We start from the raw sequence: 20,553 nt of genomic DNA on the forward strand, positions 1-20,553 counted from the left end.
TACTGCACCGTTTAATAGATTTATCATATAAAAAATATCTATGTACATTTATTATCCTCGGATTAGGAGCATCCCGACGGGGGCGGGGCGGGGCATTAGACCCGAGCGGGGGCCGGCGGCGGCGGGGCAGGAGCCGGGGGGCTACGGGGGGCGCCGGGGCGGGTCACTCGCGGTTGATGCGGAGGCGGAAGGCGACGCGGCCGGCGAATTTGTCGCGCTCGTCGTCGGTGCGGAGCCCGGCGGCGTTGAGGCGGCATTCCACGTGGTGGTCCACGTTGGCCGTGGCGTTGGAGAACTGCACGGCCACCACCGGCTGCGTGTAGTTCACCTGCGGGGAAGTCCCGGGGTTTGGGGGGTTTTGGGGGGTTTTGGGGGGTTTGGGGGGCGGGAAGGGGGCAAATGGTCCCGGTTTTGGGGGGTGGGAGGAGCCCCAAAATCCCAAATCCCGGGGAGAGGTGTACAGGGGATCCCCAAAATCCCAAATCTCATAGAGAGGTGTACAGGGAATCCCCAAAATCCCAAATCTCAGGGAGAGGTGTACAGGGGATCCCCAAAGTCCAAAATCCCAGGGACAGTTGATCCCAAAATCCCAAATCCCAGGAATTCAGGTGTCCAGGGAATACCCAAAATCCCAAATCTCATGGAGAGGTGTCCAGGTGATCCCCAAAATCCCAAATCTCATGGAGAGGGGTACAGGGGATCCCCAGAATCCCAAATCCCAGGAATTCAGGTGTCCAGGTTATCCCCAAAATCCCAAATCTCATGGAAAGGGGTACAGGGGATCCCCAGAATCCCAAATCCCAGAAATTCAGGTGTCCAGGGAATACCCAAAATCCCAAATCCTGGGGAGAGGTGTACAGGGATCCCCAAAATCCCAAATCCCAGGGGTTCAGGTGTCCAGGGAATACCCACGCCCCTTGGGGAGATCCCAAACCTCCCCAAAATCCCCCCAAAACCTCTTGGGGAGATCCCAAACCTCCCAAAAAAGGTTTGGAGATCCCAAACCTCCCCAAAATCCCCCCAAAACCCTTTTAGGGAACCCCGGGTGCCCAGGAGCCCCCTCCCAGCGGGGTTTTGGGGTCTCCCCCACCCCCCCCAAGAGGGTTGCCGGGTTTTGGGGTCTCCCCATTCCTTCTTGAGGTGATCCCAAACCTCAAAAAAAAAACCCCAAAACCCTTTGGGGGGATCTCAAATCTCCAGGAAAAATCCCAAAACCCTTCGGAGGAACCCGAAACGTCTCCAAAATCCCCTCAAAACCCTTCTGGGGGACCCCCAAACCCTCTCAAAATCCCCCCAGAACCCCTTCGGGGAGACCCCAAACCTCCCAAAACCTCCTCAAAATCCCCCCAAAACCTCTTGGGGAGATCTCAAACCTCCCAAAAAGGGTTTGGAGACCCCAAATCTCTCCAAAATCCCCCCAAAACCCCTTTGGGGAGACCCCAAACCTCCCAAAACCTCCTCAAAATCCCCCCAAAACCCCTTGGGGAGACCCCAAACCTCCCAAAATCCCCCCAAAACCCTCTTGGGGGACCCCGGGTGCCCACGAGCCCCCTCCCAGCGGGGTTTTGGGGTCTCCCCCACCCCCCCCGAGGGGGTCCCGGGTTTTGGGGTGTGGGGTTTTTGGGGTGCGGTTTTTGGGGTGCGGGGTTTTGGGGTGCGGGTTTTTGGGGTGCGGGTTTTTGGGGTGCGGGTTTTTGGGGTGTGGGGTTTTTGGGGTGTGGGGTTTTTGGGGTGTGGGTTTTTGGGGTGTGGGGTTTTTGGGGTGCAGGTTTTTGGGGTGCGGGGGTTTTTGGGGTGTGGGGTTTTTGGGGTGCGGGGTTTTTGGGGTGTGGGTTTTTGGGGTGCGGGTTTTTGGGGTGTGGGGTTTTTGGGGTCCCGGTTTTTGGGGTGCGGGTTTTTGGGGTGTGGGGTTTTTGGGGTGCGGGTTTTTGGGGTGTGGGGTTTTTGGGGTGCGGGGTTTTTGGGGTGTGGGGTTTTGGGGTGCGGGTTTTTGGGGTGTGGGGTTTTTGGGGTGCGGGTTTTTGGGGTGTGGGTTTTTGGGGTGTGGGGTTTTTGGGGTGCGGGGTTTTTGGGGTGCGGGTTTTTGGGGTCCCGGGTTTTTGGGTGCGGGTTTTTGGGGTGCGGGTTTTTGGGGTGTGGGGTTTTTGGGGTGTGGGGTTTTTGGGGTGTGGGGTTTTTGGGGTGTGGGGGTTTTTGGGGTCCCGGTTTTTGGGGTGTGGGGTTTTTGGGGTGCGGGTTTTTGGGGTGCGGGTTTTTGGGGTGTGGGTTTTTTGGGGTGCGGGTTTTTGGGGTGCGGGGTTTTTGGGGTGTGGGGTTTTTGGGGTGTGGGTTTTTGGGGTGCCGGTTTTTGGGGTCCCGGGTTTTTGGGGTGCGGGGTTTTTGGGGTGTGGGGTTTTTGGGGTGCGGGTTTTGGGGTGCGGGTTTTTGGGGTGTGGGGTTTTTGGGGTGTGGGGGTTTTTGGGGTGTGGGGTTTTTGGGGTGTGGGGTTTTTGGGGTGTGGGGGTTTTTGGGGTGTGGGGTTTTTGGGGTGTGGGGTTTTTGGGGTGTGGGGTTTTTGGGGTGCGGGGGTTTTTGGGGTCCCGGTTTTTGGGGTGCCGGTTTTTGGGGTGTGGGGTTTTTGGGGTGCCGGTTTTTGGGGTGCGGGTTTTTGGGGTCCCGGGTTTTGGGGTGCGGGTTTTTGGGGTGTGGGTTTTTGGGGTGCGGGTTTTTGGGGTGTGGGGTTTTTGGGGTGTGGGGGTTTTTGGGGTGCCGGTTTTTGGGGTGCGGTTTTTGGGGTGCGGAGTTTTTGGGGTGCGGGTTTTTGGGGTGCGGGTTTTTGGGGTGTGGGGGTTTTTGGGGTGTGGGGTTTTTGGGGTGCGGGTTTTTGGGGTGTGGGGTTTTTGGGGTGTGGGTTTTTGGGGTGCGGGTTTTTGGGGTGTGGGGTTTTGGGGTGCGGGGTTTTTGGGGTGCCGGTTTTTGGGGTGTGGGTTTTTGGGGTGTGGGGGTTTTTGGGGTGTGGGGTTTTTGGGGTGTGGGGTTTTTGGGGTGTGGGGTTTTTGGGGTGTGGGGGTTTTTGGGGTGCGGGGTTTTTGGGGTGTGGGGTTTTTGGGGTGCCGGTTTTTGGGGTGTGGGGTTTTTGGGGTGTGGGTTTTTGGGGTGTGGGGTTTTTGGGGTGTGGGTTTTTGGGGTGCGGGTTTTTGGGGTGCGGGGCTCACGTGGACTCTCTTGCCGTAGTAGGGGAAGTACATGAGGTCGATGGTGCCGTTGGGGGGGAAGAGATTCAGGGGTCCCAGCAGGGCCGCGTCCTCCTCGTGCTGGGGGGACACGTGGGGGTCCCCAAATGTCCCCTGAACCCCCAAAATCCACCCCCCAAAAATCCCCCGCTCCGATATCCCCCCCAGACCCCGTAAAGGGCTCCAAAAGGAGCCCCCGGAGACCAAAAATGAGCCCAAAAAATGATACCAAAAATGATCCCAAAAAATGATCCCAAAAAATGATCCCAAAAATGATCCCAAAAATGATCCCAAGAAATTATCCCAAAAAGGATCCCAAAAATGATCCCAAAAAATGATCCCAAAAAATTATCCCAAAAAATGATCCCAAAAATGATCCCAAAAAATGATCCCAAAAATGATCCCAAAAATTATCCCAAAAATTATCTCAAAAAATGATCTCAAAAAATTATCCTAAAAATGATCTCAAAAAATGATCCCAAAAAATGATCCCAAATGTGATCCCAAAAATGATCCCAAAAAATGATCCCCAAAATGATACCAAAAATGATACCAAAAAGGATCCCAAAATTGATCCCAAAAATGATCTCAAAAAATGATCCCAAAAAATGATCCCAAAAATGATCCCAAAAATGATCCCAAAAATGATCCCCAAAATGATCCAAAAATGATCTCAAAAATGATCTCAAAAATTGTCCCAAAAAAGATCCCAAAAAAATTATCCAAAAAAATTATTCCGAAAATGATCCCAAAAATTATCCCAAAAATGATCCCAAAAAATGATCCCAAAAATGATCCCAAAAATGATCTCAAAAAATGATCCCAAAAATGATCCCAAAAAATGATCCTAAAAAATGATCCCAAAAATGATCTCAAAAAATGATCTCAAAAAATTATCCCAAAAATGATCCCAAAAAATGATCCCAAAAAATGATCTCAAAAAATGATCCCAAAAATTATCTCAAAAAATTATCCCAAAAATGATCCCAAAAATTATACCAAAAAAAGATCCCAAAAAAGATCCCAAAAATGATCCCAAAAATGATCCCAAAAATGATCCCAAAAATTATCCCAAAAAATGATCCCAAAAATTATCTCCAAAAATGATCCCAAAAAATGATCCCAAAAAATGATCCCAAAAATTATCTCAAAAATGATCCCAAAAAATTATCCCAGAAATGATCCCAAAAAATTATCCCAAAAATTATCCCAAAAATCCTCCCTGACCCCACCCCCTCAAAACCCACCTGGGACCCCCCAGAGTGACCCCAAAATACCCCCAGGAACCCCAAAATAACCCCAGGAACCCCCAAAAATACCCCCAGGATCCCCCCTAAATATTCCCGGGACCCCCAAATATTCCCAGGACCCCCCCAAAATACCCCCAGGACCCCCCAAAATCTCCCCAGTCCATCCCAGTCTGTCCCAGTCCATCCCAGTTTGTCCCAGTTCGTCCCAGTTTGTCCCAGTTCATCCCAGTTTGCCCCAGTTTGCCCCAGTTTGCCCCAGTTTGTCCCAGTTTGTCCCAGTTTGTCCCAGTGCCCTTACGGTGGTGGCCGAGTGTCCCTGGGCCCCGCAGGCAGCGAGAGAGAGACGGTGACAGGGACATGGGGACATTTGGGGACATTTGGGGACATTTGGGGACATTTGGGGACATTGGGGACATTTGGGGACATTTGGGGACATTGGGGACATTGGGGACATTGGGGACATTTGGGGACATTTGGGGACATTGGGGACATTTGGGGGATTGGAGACACTGGGGACACCAGGGGGACACTGGGGACACCAGGGGGACATTTGGGGACATTTGGGGACATTTGGGGACACTGGGGACATCAGAGACACTGAGGGGTTGGGGACAGTAAGGGGACATTGGGGGGACATTGGGGATATTGGGGACAATGAGGGGACGTTGGGGACATTTTTGGGGACATCCCACTGGGACATTTGGGGACATTGGGGACATTTGGGGACATTGGGGATTTTGGGGACATTGGGGACATTTGGGGGATTGGAGACACTGGGGACACCAGGGGGACACTGGGGGACGTTGGGGACATTTGGGGACATTTGGGGACATTTGGGGGACACCAGGGGGACACTGGGGGACGTTGGGGACATTTGGGGACATGGCGGGACAATGAAAGGGACATCATGGGGACATTTGGGGACACCAGGGAGGACATCGGGGACAGTGAGGGGACATTGGGGGATATTGGGGACATTTGGGGACATTGGGGGGACATTGAGGACATCGAGGACATTTGGGGACATTTGGGGACATTTGGGGACCTGGAAGCTCTGGGGACACCCCGCAGGATTTGGGGTGAAAGCAGCAAATTTTGGGGTTGGGGAAAACAAACAAACAAACAAACAAACAAAAAGCAAATTCGGGGCTGATTTTGGGACTCCCAGCGGGATTTTGGGGTGAATCCAGCAGATTTTGGGACTCCCAGCGGGATTTTGGGGTGAATTCAGCGGATTTTTGGGTTTCCTAGAGGGATTTTGGGGTGAATCCAGCAGGTTTTGGGGTTCCTGGAGGGATTTTGGGATGAAACTCCCAAATTTTTGGAGTTCTAAAGGGATTTTGGGGTGATTTAAGCAGATTTTGGGGCTCCTAGAGGAATTTTGGGGAGAACTAAGCAGATTTTGGGGTTCCTAGAAGGATTTTGGGGTGAAACTCTGGGATTTTGGGATTCCTAGAGGGACTTTGGGGTGAATTCATTGGATTTTGGTGTTCCTAGAGGAATTTGGGGGGGAATTTAGCAGATTTTGGGATTCCTAGAGGGATTTTGGGATTCCTAGAGGGATTTTGGGGTTTCTAGAAGGATTCTGGGGTAAATTCAGCAGATTTTGGGGTTTCTAGAAGGATTCTGGGATTCCTAGAGGAATTTTGGGGTGAATCCAGCAGATTTTGGGGTTCCTAGAGGAATTTTGGGGTGAATCCAGCAGATTTTGGGGTTCCTAGAGGGATTTTGGGGTTCCTAGAAGGATTTTGGGGTGAATCCAGCAGATTTCGGGACCTCCCCCCTTACCAGGTCACCCTTGGTCCGGGGCCGCTGGGCAGAGACAAGAGACAGTGAGGGGACAATGGGGACAATGGGGACATTTGGGGACATTTGGGGACATTGAGGGGATTTGGGACATTTTGGGACATTTGGGGACATTGGGGACAGTGAGGAAACATTTGGGACATTGAGGGGACATTGGGGACATCAGGGAGACCTTGGGGACAATGGGGACAATGGAGACATTTGGGGACATTTGAGGACATTTGGGGACATTTGGGGACATTGATGGGACTTTGGGGACATTGGGGACATTTTGGGACATTTTTGGGGCAATTTTGGGGACACCACAAGGGGACACTGAGGGGGGACACTTGGGGACATTGAAGAGACATTTGGGGACACCGGAGGTGACACAAGAGAGACCCTGAAGGTGACACCTGGGGACACTTGGGGACAATCCAGGTGACACTGGGGGACACTGGGGGGGGGGGTTGGGGACACCGGGGGGGGTTTGGTGACACTCGGGGGGGTTGGGGACATGGAGGGGACAGCGACGTCACCTTGGCGGCGCAGACGATGTTGATGCTCTTGTTCTTCCCCGGGAAGAAGTTGATGACCTGCGGGACCAGTACGGACCAGTAAAAACCAGTACGGACCAGTAAAAACCAGTATGGACCAGTATGGACCAGTATAAACCAGTATGGACCAGTATAAACCAGTATGGACCAGTATGAACCAGTATGGACCAGAATAAACCAGAATGGACCAGTATAAACCAGTATGGACCAGTATAGACCAGTATAAAGTGATATAGACCAATATGAACCATTAGGGACCGTTACAGACCTGTATGGCCCAGTATGAACCAGTATAAACCAGTAAGGACCAGTAAGGACCAGAAGACCATCCCAGCTGCTCTTGGTCCCTCCCAGTCCCTCCCAGTCCATCCCAGTTCCCTCCCAGTCCATCCCAGTTCCCTCCCAGTCCATCCCAGTTCCCTCCCAGTCCATCCCAGTCCCTCCCAGTCCATCCCAGTCCCTCCCAGTCCATCCCAGTCCCTCCCAGTCCATCCCAGTTCCCTCCCAGTCCATCCCAGTCCCTCCCAGTCCCCCCCAGTCCCTCCCAGTCCCTCCCAGTGTCCCCCAGTCCATCCCAGTCCCTCCCAGTCCATCCCAATTCCCTCCCAGTCCCTCCCAGTCCATCCCAGTTCCCTCCCAGTCCCTCCCAGTCCATCCCAGTCCCTCCCAGTCCATCCCAATTCCCTCCCAGTCCCTCCCAGTCCATCCCAGTTCCCTCCCAGTCCCTCCCAGTCCATCCCAGTCCCTCCCAGTTGACCTCAGTCCCATTAACCCCAACAAAACAACACCCACAACTGCTCTCCCAGCACTCCCAGTATAACCCAGTCCCTCCCAGTATAACCCAGTCCATCCCAATTCCCTCCCAGTCCCTCCCAGTCCATCCCAATTCCCTCCCAGTCCATCCCAGTTCCCTCCCAGTCCATCCCAGTTCCCTCCCAGTCCACCCCAATCCCATTAACCCCAACAAAACCACGCCCACAACTGCTCTCCCAGCACTCCCAGTATAACCCAGTCCATCCCAGTTCCCTCCCAGTCCATCCCAGTTCCCTCCCAGTCCATCCCAATTCCCTCCCAGTCCCTCCCAGTCCATTCCAGTTCCCTCCCAATCCCATTAACCCAAACAAAACCACACCACAACTGCTCTCCCAGTCCCTCCCAGTACAACCCAGTCCCTCCCAGTATAACCCAGCTCACCCGGTTGACCTTGACCAGCACGCAGGGCCGGCCGCTGCCGTAGCCGTAGTCGCCGTGGGGGCCGAGGCCGGCGCAGGGCCCCAGGCGGGAGCGCTCGAAGCGACAGGCGCGCTTGGGGTAGTTGGGCACCGCGTCGTCCGGCTGTTCATTGTAGCGCCCGGCCGGGCAGGCGGCGTTGCGGGCGGCCTGGACGCTGTCGTTGTACGCTGGGGGGCGTCCCAGTATGGGTTGGGTTGTCCCAGTATGGGTTGGGTCATCCCAGTATGAGTTATGGTCATCCCAGTATGGGTTATGGTCATTCCAGTATGGGTTATGGTCATCCCAGTATGGGTTAGACTCATCACAGTATGGGTTGGGTCATCCCACTATGGGTTATGGTCATCCCAGTATGGGTTGGGTCATCCCAGTATGGGTTGGGTCATCCCAGTATGAGTTAGGGTCATCCCAGTATGAGTTAGGGTCATCCCAGTATGAGTTATGGTCATCCCAGTATGAGTTGGGTCATCCCAGTATGGGTTATGGTCATCCCAGTATGGGTTATGGTCATCCCAGTATGGGTTATGGTCATCCCAGTATGGGTTATGGTCATCCCAGTATGGGTTATGGTCATCCCAGTATGGGTTATGGGTCATCCCAGTATGGGTTATGGTCATACCAGTATGGGTTGGGTCATCCCAGTATGAGTTATGGCCATCCCAGTACAGGTTACGGTCATCCCAGTATGGGTTATGGTCATTCCAGTATGGGTTATGGTCATCCCAGTATGGGTTATGGTCATACCAGTATGGGTTATGGTCATCCCAGTATGGGTTATGGTCATCCCAGTTTGGGTTATGGTCATACCAGTATGGGTTGGGTCATCCCAGTATGGGTTGGGTCATACCAGTATGGGTTGGGTCATCCCAGTATGGGTTATGGTCATCCCAGTATGGGTTATGGTCATCCCAGTTTGGGTTATGGTCATCCCGGTATGGGTTATGGTCATCCCAGTATGGGTTAGACTCATCCCAGTATGGGTTATGGTCATCCCAGTATGGGTTATGGTCATCCCAGTATGGGTTGGGTCATCCCAGTATGGGTTATGGTCATCCCAGTATGGGTTATGGTCATCCCAGTATGGGTTATGGTCATCCCAGTATGGGTTATGGTCATCCCAGTATGAGTTATGGTCATCCCAGTGTGGGTTATGGTCATCCCAGTATGGGTTGGGTCATCCCAGTATGGGTTATGGTCATCCCAGTATGGGTTATTGTCATCCCAGTATGGGTTATGGTCATCCCAGTATGGGTTATTGTCATCCCAGTATGGGTTATGGTCATCCCAGTATGGGTTATGGTCATTCCAGTATGGGTTGGGTAGGGGTTGGGTCATCCCAGTATGAGTTATGGTCATTCCAGTATGAGTTGGGTCATCCCAGTATGAGTTATGGTCATTCCAGTATGGGTTATGGTCATCCCAGTATGGGTTATGGTCATACGAGTATGGGTTAGGTAATCCCAGTATGAGTTATGGTCATACCAGTATGGATTGGGTCATCCCAGTATGGGTTGGGGTCATTCCACTATGGGTTAAGGTCATCCCAGTATGGGTTAGGTCATCCGAGTATGAGTTATGGACATCCCAGTATGAGTTATGGCCATCCCAGTATGGGTTATGGTCATCCCAGTATGGGTTATGGTCATCCCAGTGTGGGTTATGGTCATCCCAGTATCAGTTATGGTCATCCCAGTATGGGTTATGGTCATCCCAGTATGGGTTATGGCCTTCCCAGTATGGGTTATGGTCATCCCAGTATGGGTTATGGCCTTCCCAGTATGGGTTATGGTCATCCCAGTATGGGTTATGGTCATCCCAGTATGGGTTATGGCCATCCCAGTATGGGTTATGGTCATCCCAGTATGGGTTGGGTCATCCCAGTATGGGTTATGGTCATCCCAGTATGAGTTATGGCCATCCCAGTATGGGTTGGGTCATCCCAGTATGGGTTATGGTCATCCCAGTATGGGTTATGGTCATCCCAGTATGGGTTGGGTCATCCCAGTATGGGTTATGGTCATCCCAGTATGGGTTGGGTCATCCCAGTATGAGTTGGGTCATCCCAGTATGGGTTGGGTCATCCCAGTATGAGTTGGGTCATCCCAGTATGGGTTGGGTCATCCCAGTATGGGTTATGGTCATCCCAGTATGGCTTGGGTCATCCCAGTATGGGTTGGGTCATCCCAGTATGGGTTGGGTCATCCCAGTATGGGTTATGGTCATCCCAGTATGGGTTATGGTCATTCCAGTATGGGTTGGGTCATCCCAGTATGGGTTATGGTCATACCAGTATGGGTTATGGTCATCCCAGTATGGGTTTGTTCCCTCCCAGTCCCTCCCAGTTCCCTCCCAGTTCCCTCCCAGTCCCCCCCAGTCCCTCCCAGTCCCTCCCAGTATAACCCAGTTCCCTCCCAGTCCCTCCCAGTCCCTCCCAGTCCCTCCCAGTTTCCCCCCAGTCCATCCCAGTCCCTCCCAGTCCCTCCCAGTCCCTCCCAGTCCCTCCCAGTTCCCTCCCAGTCCGTCCCAGTCCCTCCCAGTTCCCTCCCAGTTCCCTCCCAGTCCCTCCCAGTTCCCTCCCAGTCCCTCCCAGTCCCTCCCAGTCCCTCCCAGTCCCTCCCAGTTCCCCCCCAGTCCCTCCCAGTTCCCCCCCAGTCCCTCCCAGTTCCCCCCCAGTCCCTCCCAGTTCCCTCCCAGTTCCCTCCCAGTCCCTCCCAGTCCCTCCCAGTTCCCTCCCAGTCCCTCCCAGTTCCCTCCCAGTGCCCCCCAGTTCCCCCCAGTCCCCCCCAGTCCCCCCCAGTCTGTCCCAGTTTGCCCAGTTCACTCACGCTCCAGGAACTGGTGCAGGGCCCTCACGTGCTGCTCCCAGGTGTGGCTCTGGGTGACGTTGAAGGTGACATCGAGACCCTCAGCACAGGGACGGATCATCAGCCCTGGGACACGGGACGGTCAGGGGACAGCGGGGACAGCGGGGGGATTGGGGGACATTGGGGACATTGGGGCATGAGGGACATTGGGGACATTGGGGGGATTGGGGGGATTGGGGACATTGGGGACATTGGGGACACGGGGACGGTCAGGGGACATTTGGGGGTCATTGGGGACATTTGGGGGACATTGAGGACATTTGGGGTTGGGGACACTGGGGACACTGGGACACAGGGGACATTGGGGACACTGGAGACATTGGTGACATATTGGGGACATTGAGGGGACAGCAGGGACATCAAGGGGACATGGGGGACATTGGGGGTTGGGGACATTGGGGACATTTGGGGGGATTTGGGACATTGGGGACATTGAGGTGACATTGGGGACATCTGAGGGTCATTGGGGACATTTGGGGGAATTTGGGACGTTTGGGGGTTGGGGACATTAGGGACAGTGAAGGGACATGGGGGACACTGGGGGACATTGGGGACATCGGGGACATTGGGGAGTTGTGGACATTGGGGGGTTGGGGACGTTGGGGGGACATTGGGGACATTGGGGGAGGTGCCACGGGGAGGTCACCAGGGGGTCACCAGGGGGTCACAGAAGGACACGAGGGGGGGAGGGGGAGGGGAGACACACGGGGGGGGTCCCAAATCCCCCCCAAAGCCTTCCCTGCCCCCACCCCAAATCCCGACCCCAAATCCCGACCCCAGACCCCAAATCCCGACCCCAAACCTCCCCAGACCCCAAATCCCGCCCCCAACCCCCCCGGGGGTCTCACCGGGGGTCAGCAGCCGATCCTGGTCCCTCAATCCAGGACCCTCATCCAAGACCCCAAATCCCCCCCAGACCCCAAACCCCGACCCCAAATCCAGACCCCAAATCCCCCCCAGACCCCAAATCCCAACCCCAAACCCCCCCAGACCCCAAATCCAGACCCCAGACCCCAAAACCCCCCCAGACCCCAAATCCCGACCCCAAACCCCAAACCCCGACCCCAAATCCCGACCCCAGACCCCAAATCCCGACCCCAAACCCCCCCAGACCCCAAATCCCGACCCCAAACCCCCCCGGGGGTCTCACCAGGGGTCAGCAGCCGATCCTGGTCCCTCAATCCAGGACCCTCATCCAAGACCCCAAATCCCCCCCAGACCCCAAACCCCGACCCCAAATCCAGACCCCAAATCCCCCCCAGACCCCAAATCCCAACCCCAAACCCCCCCAGACCCCAAATCCAGACCCCAGACCCCAAATCCTGACCCCAAATCCCGGACCCCAAACCTCCCCAGACCCCAAACCCCCCCAGACCCCAAATCCGGACCCCAAACCCCAAACCCCGACCCCAAATCCCCCCCAGACCCCAAACCCCAAATCCCGACCCCAAATCCCGACCCCAAATCCCGCCCCAACCCCCCCGGGGGTCTCACCGGGGGTCAGCAGCCGGTCCTGGTCCCTCAATCCAGGACCTTCATCCAAGACCCCAAATCCCCCCCAGACCCCAAATCCAGACCCCAAATCCTCCCCAAACCCCAAATCCCAACCCCAAATCCAGACCCCAAATCCCGATCCCAAACCCCCCCAGCCCCCAAATCCCGACCCCAAATCCAGACCCCAAACCCCCCCAGACCCCAAACCCCGACCCCAAACCCCCCGGGGGTCTCACCGGGGGTCAGCAGCCGGTCCTGGTCCCTCAATCCAGGACCTTCATCCAAGACCCCAAACCCCGACCCCAAACCCTGACCCCAAACCCTGACCCCAAACCCCCCCAGCCCCCAAATCCCAACCCCAAACCCCCCCAGACCCCAAATCCCGGACCCCAAATCCCCCCCAGACCCAAATCCTGACCCCAAACCCCAAATCCCGACCCCAAACCCCCCCCAGACCCCAAATCCCGACCCCAAACCCCAAATCCCGACCCCAAACCCCAAACCCCGACCCCAAACCCCCCGGGGGTCTCACCGGGGGTCAGCAGCCGGTCCTGGTCCCTCAATCCAGGACCCTCATCCAAGACCCCAAATCCAGACCCCAAATCCAGACCCCAGCCCCCAAACCCCGACCCCAAACCCCCCCCAGACCCCAAATCCAGACCCCAAACCCCCCCCAGACCCCAAATCCAGACCCCAAATCCCCTCAGTCCCCAATCCCGACCCCAAATCCCCCCAGACCCCAAACCCAGACCCCAAATCCAAGACCCCAAATCCCCGACCCCAAACCCCGACCCCAAATCCCAACCCCAAACCCCCCCAGACCCCAAATCCCGACCCCAAATCCCGACCCCAAACCCCCCCAGACCCCAAATCCCCGACCCCAAACCCCCCCAGACCCCAAATCCCAACCCCAAATCCCGACCCCAAAACCCCCCCAGACCCCAAACCCCGACCCCAAATCCCGACCCCAAATCCCCCCCAAACCCCAAACCCAGACCCCAAACCCCGACCCCAAACCCCAAATCCCGCCCCCAAACCCCAAATCCCCCCCGGGGGTCTCACCGGGGGTCAGCAGCCGGTCCTGGTCCCTCAATCCAGGACCCTCATTCAAGACCCCAAATCCCCCCAGACCCCAAATCCCGACCCCAAACCCCAAATCCCCCCCAGACCCCAAATCCCCCCCAAACCCCAAATCCCGACCCCAAACCCCCCGGGGGTCTCACCGGGGGTCAGCAGCCGGTCCTGGTACTTGGGCACGTGGGGGTCGACGCTCTGCAGCATCACCCACATGGTGAGGGCGAAGAGCCCGGCCAGGAACCCGTAAAACACCAGGTAGAACAGCAGGATCAGCCCTGGGGGGGAAATTTGGGGGGTCAGGGACCCCAAAAATGAAACCCCCATAAGGAAAAACCCCCCTAATATCAAAAACCCCCAAAATCCCACCCAAAATGGGGGAAAAACCCCAAAATTGGTGTAAATTTGGGGTAAAACACCAAGTAGAACAGCAGGATCAGCCCTGGGGGGGGAATTTGGGGGGTCAGGGACCCCAAAAATGAAATCCCCATAAGGAAAACCCCCCCTGGGGACGGAAATCCCAAAAAATCCCAACCAAAATGGGGGAAAAAAACCCAAAAATCCCAAAGAAATGTGTAGGAAATCCCAAAATTGGCGTAAATTTGGGGTAAAACACCAGGTAGAACAGCAGGATCAGCCCTGGGGGGGGGAATTTGGGGGATCAGGGACCCCAAAAATGAACCCAGTGTGAGGAAAAACCCCCCTGGGGGCGGAAACCCCAAAAAATCCCAACCGAAATGGGGGAAAAAAACCAAAAATCACATCAAAAATTGGTGAAAAACCACCAAAATTCCACCATAAAAGGATGAAAAATCCCTAAAATTTGGGATAAATCGCAATATAAATCCATTTAGAAGAGCAGGATCAGCCCTGGGGGGGAATTTGGGGGGTCAGGGACCCCAAAAATGAAACCCCCGTGAGGAAAAACCCCCCTGGGGGTGAAAACCCCAAAAAATCCCACCCAAAATGGGGAAAAAACCCCAAAATTGGTGTAAATTTGGGGTAAAACACCAGGTAGAACAGCAGGATCAGCCCTGGGGGGGGGAATTTGGGGGGTCAGGGACCCCAAAAATGAACCCCCCATGAGGAAAAACCCCCCTAATGTCAAAAACCCCCAAAATCCCACCCAAAATGGGGGAAAAACCCCAAAAATCCCAAAGAAAAAGTGTGGGAAATCCCAAAATTGGTGTAAATTTGGGGTAAGACACCAGGTAGAACAGCAGGATCAGCCCTGGGGAGGGAATTTGGGGGGTCAGGGACCCCAAAAATGAAACCCCCATAAGGAAAACCCCCCTGGGGGTAGAAACCCCAAAAAATCCCACCCAAAATAGGGAAAAAACCCAAAAATCCCAAAGAAAAAGTGCGGGAAATCCCAAATTTGGGGTAAATTTGGGGTAAAACACCAGGTAGAACAGCAGGATCAGCCCTGGGGGGGAATTTTGGGGGGTCGGGGACCCCAAAAATGAAACCCCCATAAGGAAAAACCCCCCTAATATCAAAACCCCCCAAAATCCCAACCAAAATGGGGGAAAAACCCCAAAATTTGGTGTAAATTTGGGGTAAAACACCAGGTAGAACAGCAGGATCAGCCCTGGGGGGAATTTGGGGGGTCAGGGACCCCAAAAATGAAACCCCCCATGAGGAAAAACCCCTCTAATATCAAAAACCCCCAAAATCCCAACCAAAATAGGGGAAAAACCCCAAAAATCCCAAAGAAATGTGTAGGAAATCCCAAAATTGGTGTAAATTTGGGGTAAAACACCAGGTAGAACAGCAGGATCAGCCCTGGGGGGGAATTTGGGGGGTCAGGGACCCCAAAAATGAACCCACACTGAGGAAAAACCCCCCTAATATCAAAAACCCCCAAAATCCCACCCAAAATGGGGGAAAAAACCCCAAAAATCTCAAAGAAAAAGTGCAGGAAATCCCAAATTTGGTGTAAATTTGGGGTAAAACACCAGGTAGAACAGCAGGATCAGCCCTGGGGGGGGAATTTGGGGGGTCGGGGACCCCAAAAATGAAACCCCCATGAGGAAAAACCCCCCTGGGGGTGAAAACCCCAAAAAATCCCACCCAAAATGGGGGAAAAACCCCAAAATTGGTGTAAATTTGGGGTAAAACACCAGGTAGAACAGCAGGATCAGCCCTGGGGGGGAAATTTGGGGGGTCAGGGACCCCAAAAATGAAATCCCCATAAGGAAAAACCCCCCTAATATCAAAAACCCCCAAAATCCCAACCAAAATGGGGGAAAACCCCCAAAATTCCACCATAAAAGGATGAAAAATCCCTAAAATTTGGGATAAATCGCAATATAAATCCATTTAGAAGAGCAGGATCAGACCTGGGGGGAATTTGGGGGTTGGACCCCAAAAATTTCCCCAATGGCATCAAATCCCCCAAAAATGTCCCCAAAATCCTGCCCTGGACACCCCAAATATCCCCAAAATACCCGAAATAACCCCCAAACCCGCCCCAATGACATCAAAAATCCCCCAAAATGTGCCCCAAAAATCCCAAATATCCACCCCAAAGTGATCAAAGGGCATCAAACCCCCCAAAAGCTGCCCTGGAACCCCAAAATTGCCCCAAAACTTCCCTTAACCCTTCAGATGTTGCCCCAAATCTTTGAAAAACCCCAAAAATTTCCCCCGTTGGTGCCAAATATGCCCCAAAACCTGCCCTGAATACCCCAAATATCCCCAAAAAATGGCTCTGAACACCAAAATTCTCATTAATTTACCCCACAGAAGTTAAATACCCCAAAAACTGCCCCAAATACCCCCCAAACTGCCCCAATCCCGTAAAAAAACCCCAAAACTGCTCTGAACCCTCAAATTCTCATGGATTTACCCCATTAACATCAAAAACACCCAAAATTGCACCAAATACCCCCAAAATTGCCCCAAATACCCCCAAAACTGCCCCAATCCCATAAAAAAACCAAAAAACTGCCCCAAACACCTCAAATCTTAATTTATTCACCTCATAAATGTCAAATACCCCCAAAACTGCCCCAATCCCATTGAAAAAACCCAAAAAAATTGCCCCGAACTCCTCAAATCTTAATTAATTCACCCCATAAAGGTCAAATCTCCCCCAAAATTGCCTCAAACAACCCCAAAAAATGCACTGAAACCCCCAAATTCCCATTAATTTACCCCATAATTTTCAAATACCCCCAAAATTACCTCAAACACTCCCAAAAAATGCCCTGAACCCCCCAAATTTTAATGAATTCACCCCATAAACGTCAAATCCCCCCCAAAATCGCCCCAAACACCCCAAAACTGCCGCAAACCCATTTAAAAACCCCAAAATTCTGCCCCGAACACCTCAAATTTAATTAATTCACCCCATAAATGTCAAATATCCCCCAAAACTGCCCCAAATACCCCCAAAAATGCCCCGAACACCCTAAATTCTCATGGATTGACCCCATAGACATTAAATACCCTAAAACTGCCCCAAATACCCCCAAAACTGCCCCAATCCCATTTTAAAAACCCCAAAATTCTGCCCCGAACACCTCAAATTTAATTAATTCACCCCATAAATGTCAAATATCCCCCAAAATTGCCTCAAACGCCCCCAAAAACTGCTCTGAACCCCCCAAATTCCCATTAATTTACCCCATAATTTTCAAATACCCCCAAAATTACCTCAAACACTCCCAAAAAATGCCCTGAACCCCCCAAATTTTAATGAATTCACCCCATAAACGTCAAATCCCCCCCAAAATCGCCCCAAACACCCCAAAACTGCCGCAAACCCATTTAAAAACCCCAAAATTCTGCCCCGAACACCTCAAATTTAATTAATTCACCCCATAAATGTCAAATATCCCCCAAAATTGCCTCAAACACACCCAAAAATGCCCTGAACCCCCCAAAGTCTCATGGATTGACCCTATAGACGTTAAATACCCCAAAACTGCCCCAAATACCCCTAAAAATGCCCTGAACCCCCCGAATTCTCATGAATTGACCCCATAGACATTAAATACCCCAAAACTGCCCCAATCCCATTTAAAAAACCCCAAAATTCTGCCCCGAACCCCTCAAATTTAATTAATTCACCCCATAAATGTCAAATCCCCCCCAAAATTGCCTCAAACGCCCCCAAAAACTGCTCTGAACCCCCCAAATTCCCTTTAATTTACCCCATAATTGTCAAATACCCCCAAAATTGCCTCAAACACCCCCAAAAATGCCCTGAACCCCCCAAGTTTTAATGAATTCACCCCATAAACGTCAAATCCCCCCCAAAATCGCCCAAAACACCCCAAAACTGCCGCAAACCCATTTAAAAACCCCAAAATTCTGCCCCGAACCCCTCAAATTTAATTAATTCACCCCATAAATGTCAAATCCCCCCCAAAATTGCCTCAAGCACCCCCAAAAAATGCCCCCAAACCCCCAAATCTCCACTCGGAGCCCCCAAACTCCCCCCCTAAATCACCCCAAAACCCCCAAAATCCCCCCCAAAACCCTCAAAACCCCCCTCAGAGCCCCCCCAGAACCTCCCCCGGCCCCCCCCAGGCTCGCGGACCCCCCAAAACTCCCCCCGCGCCCCCCTAAATCCCCCCCAGACCTTTAAATCCCCCTCGGAGCCATCTGTCCCTGCGGGGGGGGGGTGGGGGGGGGGTTGGGGTTCCCCCCTCCCCAATTTTGGGGGGTCCCCGGCCATGGGGGGGGTCGATGGGCTCCAGCCCCCCCTCTTTGGGGGGGTCCCCGCCGTTCCCATCCCCCACCCCCGGCCCTGACCTACTTTTGTCGCCACAGCGCGACAGATGGGGGGGGGGGGGGCACAAAGCCACCCCCGCCCCCCCCCCCCCAATTTGTCCTTTTGAACCCCCAAATTCCCCTCCCCCACCGCCGCCTCCTGGGGAGGGGGGGTGGGGATTTTTGGGGGTCACCCCCTAAAAAAGAGGGGGGGTCTTTAAGCAGCCCCCCCCCCCCCATTTCACTCATTTTGGGGGGGGGGTCTTGGGTTGATTCCGCCCCTCCCCCCTCCTCAAGAGGAGCCCCCCCACACCCCAAAAAAGCGGCGTTAAAAGGGGGGGGTCCCCAATTCTCAGCCAGTTTTGGGGGGTCCCTGTGGGGTGTTTGGGGGGGGTCTGGGCACATCCCGGGGGTGTCTCTGAGCAGCCCCCCCCTCATTTAATGCACAATTGGGGGGGGGTCTTTGGGGCCCCCCCTTAATGAGGGGGTCAGTGCGCCCCCTCCATCTTTCCCCCTATTTCAGGGGGGGGTCTTTACGCACCCCCCACCTATTTTTGGGGTGGGGGGGGCCAAGGACACCCCAAAAAAAACCCCCCCGACATTAACGGGGACCTGTTGAGGGAGGAGGAGGAGGAGGAGGAGGAGGAGGAAGGGGGGGGGGGTGGGTTACCCCCTACCCAACCATCACGGGGGACACCCCAAAAAAAAAAAAAAAAAGTGGGGGGTGGAGGGAGGGGGGTGATGGGGTAACCCCCCCCAAAAAAAAAAAAAAAAAAATTTAAAAAAATCTAAAAAACCCCAAACTCACCCCAACTGGAGCCGGTCCTGCCCAGGAACTGGCGGGTGCGGGGGTCCCAGAGGAACGCTCGCCACTCGGCCACCACCTGCCCGCAGCTGCGCTTCTCCTTGTCCCGCGCCATGCTGGCCCCCCGCTGTCCCCCCCCCGCCCCGGTGTCGCTCCGCTGTCCCCCCCCCGCCCCGGTGTCGCTCCGGTGTCCCCCCCCCGCCCCGGCACCGCCGCCGCTGCCGCCGGGACTCGAACCCGCGACTCCCCGCGGCCGCCGCCGCGCCGCCCTTTATGGCCTCGGAGGCCACGCCCCCCGCCCGGGCCACGCCCACCGAGTGGGGCTGGCCACGCCCCCTCCTCTGAAGATAATCGGGGGCGCCCCCGCTGCGGGGGGAGGGGTTTGTGCGGGTTAGCCACGCCCTTTATGCTAATGAGGATATATAATGCTTCGTTTGTCACGCCCCTTATGCTAATGAGGAGATGCAATGCTTCATTTGTCATGATCCTTATGCTAATGAGGAGAGTTAAAGCTTAATTTGGGAGCGTTAAAGCTTCATTTGTCACGCCCCTTATGCTAATGAGGAGATGTCATGCTTTGTTTGTCACGCCCTTTATGCTAATGAGGAGATGTAATGACTCATTTGTTGCACCCCTTATGCTAATGAGGAGGTGTAATACTTCGTTTGTCACGCCCCTTTTCTAATGAGGAGATGCAATGTTTCATTTGTCACGCCCTTTATGCTAATGAGGAGTTGCAATGCTTCATTTGTCACGCTCCTTATACTAATTAGGAGTATTAAAGCTTAAATTGGGAGCGTTAAAGCTTCATTTGTCACGCCCCTTATGCTAATGAGGAGGTGTAATGCTTCGTTTGTCATACCCCTTATGCTAATGAGGAGCTGTAATGCTTCATTTGTCACGCCCCTTATGCTAATGAGGAGATGTAATGACTCATTTGTTGCACCCCTTATGCTAATGAGGCGGTGTAATACTTCGTTTGTCACGCCCCTTATGCTAATGAGGATATGTAATGCTTTGTTTGTCACGCCCCTTTTCTAATGAGGAGGTGTAATGCCTCGTTTGTCACGCCCCTTATGCTAATGAGGATATATAATGCTTCATTTGTCATGCTCCTTATACTAATTAGGAGAGTTAAAGCTTAATTTGCCATATTTCTTATGCTAATGAGAAGGGTTAAAGCTTAATTTGGGAGCGTTAAAGCTTCATTTGCCATGCCCCTTATGCTAATGAGGATTAGAGCTCTGTTTGCCATGCCCCTTATGCTAATGAGACAGGTTAAAGCTTAATTTGGCAGCACTAAAATTTCATTTGCCATGCCCCTTATGCTAATGAGAAGAGTTCAAGTTTAATTTGCCATGCCTCTTATGCTAATGAGGAGGGTTAAGGCTCCAAGTGTCACGCCCTTTATGGTAATGAGGTTTTCTGAAGTTGGCAAGCCCCTCCCCTTATGCTAATAGAACTTATCAACCCCCAGAATGCCCCTCCCCTTATGTTAATAATGATGGGGTTTAATTAATTATGCCCCTCCTCTTATGCTAATAATTTAAACCTTGTATA

General features: G+C 53.5%; 1 protein-coding gene across 1 annotated transcript; it reads right to left on the minus strand.

Moving 5' to 3' along the window:
* ATP1B2 (ATPase Na+/K+ transporting subunit beta 2) lies at nucleotides 1-19,226 on the minus strand (the record flags this gene model as incomplete). Its single annotated transcript, NM_001245333.1, is given in 7 exon segments — nucleotides 1-328; nucleotides 3,195-3,293; nucleotides 6,787-6,843; nucleotides 7,999-8,204; nucleotides 10,860-10,964; nucleotides 13,616-13,744; nucleotides 18,997-19,226. Coding segments are annotated over 7 exon segments (873 nt in total). The 5' UTR covers nucleotides 19,109-19,226.
* Between the last annotated feature and the right edge of the window lie 1,327 nt (nucleotides 19,227-20,553).

The sequence above is a fragment of the Taeniopygia guttata genome, chromosome 32 (assembly GCF_048771995.1).
Source record: "Taeniopygia guttata chromosome 32, bTaeGut7.mat, whole genome shotgun sequence".
NCBI lineage: Eukaryota > Metazoa > Chordata > Aves > Passeriformes > Estrildidae > Taeniopygia > Taeniopygia guttata.